The sequence below is a fragment of the Marmota marmota genome, unplaced genomic scaffold (genome assembly GCF_001458135.2).
Source record: "Marmota marmota marmota unplaced genomic scaffold, marMar, whole genome shotgun sequence".
Classification (NCBI taxonomy): Eukaryota; Metazoa; Chordata; class Mammalia; order Rodentia; family Sciuridae; genus Marmota; species Marmota marmota.
This window is the reverse complement of record NW_026000243.1, coordinates 11,364,418-11,367,839: the sequence shown is the minus strand read 5'-3', so window position 1 is coordinate 11,367,839 and position 3,422 is coordinate 11,364,418. Positions and strand designations below refer to the sequence as shown.

The window sequence follows — 3,422 nt, the reverse complement described above, 5'->3', positions numbered from 1 at the left end:
GTGTCTGGAGGGAGGTGGGGAGGGGGGAGGGTGGAGGATGGGAAAGGCAGCGGAGCACAACAGACACTAGGATGGCAATTTGTAAATCAATGGATGTGAAACTGATGTGATTCTGCTATCTGTGTATGGGGTGAGGGGGGGAGTTCATAACCCACTTGAATCAAAGTGTGGAATATGATATGTCAAGAAATTTGTAATGTTTTGAACAACCCACAATAAAAAAAAATTAAAAAAAAAAAAAAAAAAAAAAACCCTGTGTCCCAAAAAAAAAAAAAAAAAAAAAAGATTGAACGGAGCATGCGAGCATGCGAGGCAAGCACTCTACCAACTTAACTACATCCTTAGCAGGCATTCTTTGTTTACAGATTGAGTGGAAGAAAGAGGAGGGCAATTGGCTCAATGGTCTGACTCACACTGATATAAGCATCATAGATTTCAAGATAATAAGCTAAGTAAAAGGAACTAAGCAAAAAAAAAAGGGGTATGCATTTTACATTACATTTCTATAAAACTCTAGAAAATAAAAACTAATATACAGTGCTTGGGGAGAAGGAAACTGTGGGAAGGAAGGATGACAAAAGAGTACAAGGATATTTGGGGGGGGGGGCTAAAGGATATTTTCACTTTCTTAATTGTTATGGTATTTTCCCAGATGAGTGAACATACATACATCTCTCTCTCTCTCTCTCTCTCTCAAGAGAGAGAGAGAGAGAGAGAGATACAGAGACAGAGACAGAGAGAAAGATGGAGATATATATATACATATCAAAGTTTATCAAACTTTATATGTATATATGTCCACCTTGTTTCATGAAAATTATACTTAAAAAAAGATAGTTTTTAAGAAAGACCATTGTTCAAGCTAAAAAAACCTAAAGTTCAAATCCTCCTCAAGTCAATCCAGTCCTCCTATTTCTTAGATATCATGTAATCAAAAAACTATGTTTATCCAAGAACCAAACCAAGGAAAAGTCTGCGAGAGAAATAAAAGAAAAAAATATTACTATTAAATTCTTTCTGCTACCATCACCACCACTGCCATCCACATACCTGCCTTCTGGGGTACAGAAGAAGGGAGAATCCTGACAACTGGGGCTTCACAATGCTGTGAACTGAGAAGCCAGTTTCCATGTGACCTATATTCCATGGGCCACACCAACATTCCCCACTAACAGCTGGGAGAGGCCCCCACCTCCCACTCAGTTAATGATCCAATCAAAGCTGGGGTAAGGCAAGAAGAGAGAAAGACAAAGAGTCTATTCTCCTCCAGCCTCCAGGCTACTAGAGTAATTCACAATCACTGATATCCAGCCCAAGTCGAACAGAAGGAATTGGGCAGAAAGTGCCTAGGAGGGTGAGACAATCAAAAATATAAACAAGAAGTGTATTCTAAAGGATCCTAAGAGATGGTCTTGAACCTGGTTCAGAGCATCTCTGGTCTCTGTCTTACCTGCTAAGTAAGAGGGGTAGCAGAAACAACATCTTTCCTAAGCATTTCAAACTATTCCCAGGCTTGAGTCACAGCTATTTATTCTCTAATGCCATTCCCAGGCAACTCCATAGGCCCCAGCCTGACTTCTTCTTTCGCTACCCCACATGGGCAGGAATATGGTTAATTCACCTGTAAGAAGGTCAGACTTACTCACAGCCCATTCAGCTGCCTGACACCTCCTCTCTATTTAGCCCAACAACAACAAACACCCACTCTCCTTCTCATACACTTTCCTAGGGCTATTAGTATGCTATCTCAAGCCCTTTAGTGCTGGCCCTCAGTTTGGGTCTGATGCAAAACTACTGTATTCCTGATCAACAACAGGCTATATGCACACAGCTAACCCATTCTCTCTGGAGCCCAGGATCCTTGACATCATGCTGTATATAAGACACTCCTGCTGCCACTGCTCTGAGCAATTCTTCTGGGAGTTGCATCAGCCTCAGCACCTGTAGGAAAGCTCAACACCCTACAAAAGCCAGGGCCAGTCTTCAAAGAGGATGACTGAGTGATCATGGCCAAGATGGGAAATGAAATGCCTTGTAAGTGTTCTGCACCCCAGAGTAGAGCCATTTTCTTATTTCAAACATTGTTATGACATCCCCTCATCTTAGAAACAAAAAACAAAGAAGGTGTAAATGGTAAATATAAAGTTTCCAATTGTTCTTCTGACAGCAAAAACATTTAGATCTTTACCTCCATCAAAAACATCCCTATCTCACAGGGGAAGTTCAGAGAAATGAAGTAAAGGGATAGAGAAGATGCCAATGACAAAGCTGAGGGGTGATATCCCTGCTACCAGTTCCAGTGGCTCCTCCTTCAGCTTCTCACCAACCTCCAGTGCCAAACCATTGCATGCTGCTGCTGGCTTCCCCAGCAACACGGATGGTTTTGAATATGAAAAATGCCAGGCATGACCTGAAAGATGGCCAAGTCTAAAAACAAATACAGTTTAGAAAAATTCTGGGGTAGAGAAGCCAGAAAATTTTTACACAGGTGCTGGGTATGATTATATCAGGGAGCCCAAGCCAAAAAAAAAAAAAAAAAATTCTAAATGGGCAGGGATGGAGGAGTCAGCTGGTGAATGAGGGAAAGTGGAGAGAGCCACTTATCAATACTAGCATCGTGCAAATACATCAGATCTGAAGATCCAGGAAGGCAATGGACAACGTCCTTATGACCTTGCTGAGTGGGCTAAATCCGCCATAGCTGTAGGCATTGAGGCGCTGACCTCTGGGAAGAGGAGACTCCCAGAAGGCTTGGGAGGAAAGTCTTGAGGGCCTGGGCGAACAGCTGAAGGGGGTTAGGTGGAGTGTGTGAAGGTTAGTTATGCTGACATTCCCAGAGTGCTGAGAAGGCAGAGCAGAACCTCGAAAATAGGGACAGGGAGTGAGAAGTTCCAATGCACAGGCGACTAGGGGAGGGCAGTGCCTGGTGTCGCCCAGACTCCTGGATCAGAGTACTTGGAGACGCAGAGGGACTCCAGGGTGTTGAGCTCCAAGAAAGAGGAGTCTAGGCACGCTTCCGTGGGAAGTCGGGATTCGTGGACTGCAGGAGGCGAGAACCTGAGGTGTGGAGGGCTGGGGTGAACGCAGTCCCGCTGGTGCTGGGCGGGACTCTCTCTCACCTGCGGATCACTAGGAAGCTCAAGATGACCAGCAGCAGGAGTCCGAGTGTGCGGCCTGGCCTCCGCCGGAGGCTCCACGTGGTCATTGCTCTCTTGCTGCTCGCAGAGACCAGGTCCCACTCCAGCCAGCCCCTCTGTGCCAAGCGAGAGCCTTGGAAGTGAGGGCGGAGCCGCGCGCTGGTAGCCTGGGCAACCCAGCAGCGACCCGCCAGGCCCATTGCTGCCTGTTGGCTGCGGTCCGCGGCCCCGCCCCGTGCGGCCGGGAAGCTCGTAAGTAGAGGCGGGGCTCCGGCGGGGCTCCGG

The 3,422-nt window shown here is 46.2% G+C and overlaps 1 protein-coding gene across 8 annotated transcripts in view; it reads right to left on the bottom strand.

Moving 5' to 3' along the window:
• Nucleotides 1–3,414, bottom strand: part of LOC107153558 (beta-galactosidase-1-like protein 2) — a 41,964-nt gene extending 38,550 nt beyond the window's left edge. For 4 of the 8 annotated variants that reach the window (XM_048796193.1, XM_048796195.1, XM_048796197.1 and 1 more), the window contains exon 1: nucleotides 3,120–3,414. In XM_048796193.1, coding sequence (XP_048652150.1) covers nucleotides 3,120–3,337 — 218 coding nt within the window. In that variant the 5' untranslated portion in view covers nucleotides 3,338–3,414. The remainder of the gene's footprint in view (nucleotides 1–3,119) is intronic. The other 4 variants (XM_048796198.1, XM_048796199.1, XM_048796192.1 and 1 more) reach the window with 2 other exon arrangements.
• Between the last annotated feature and the right edge of the window lie 8 nt (nucleotides 3,415–3,422).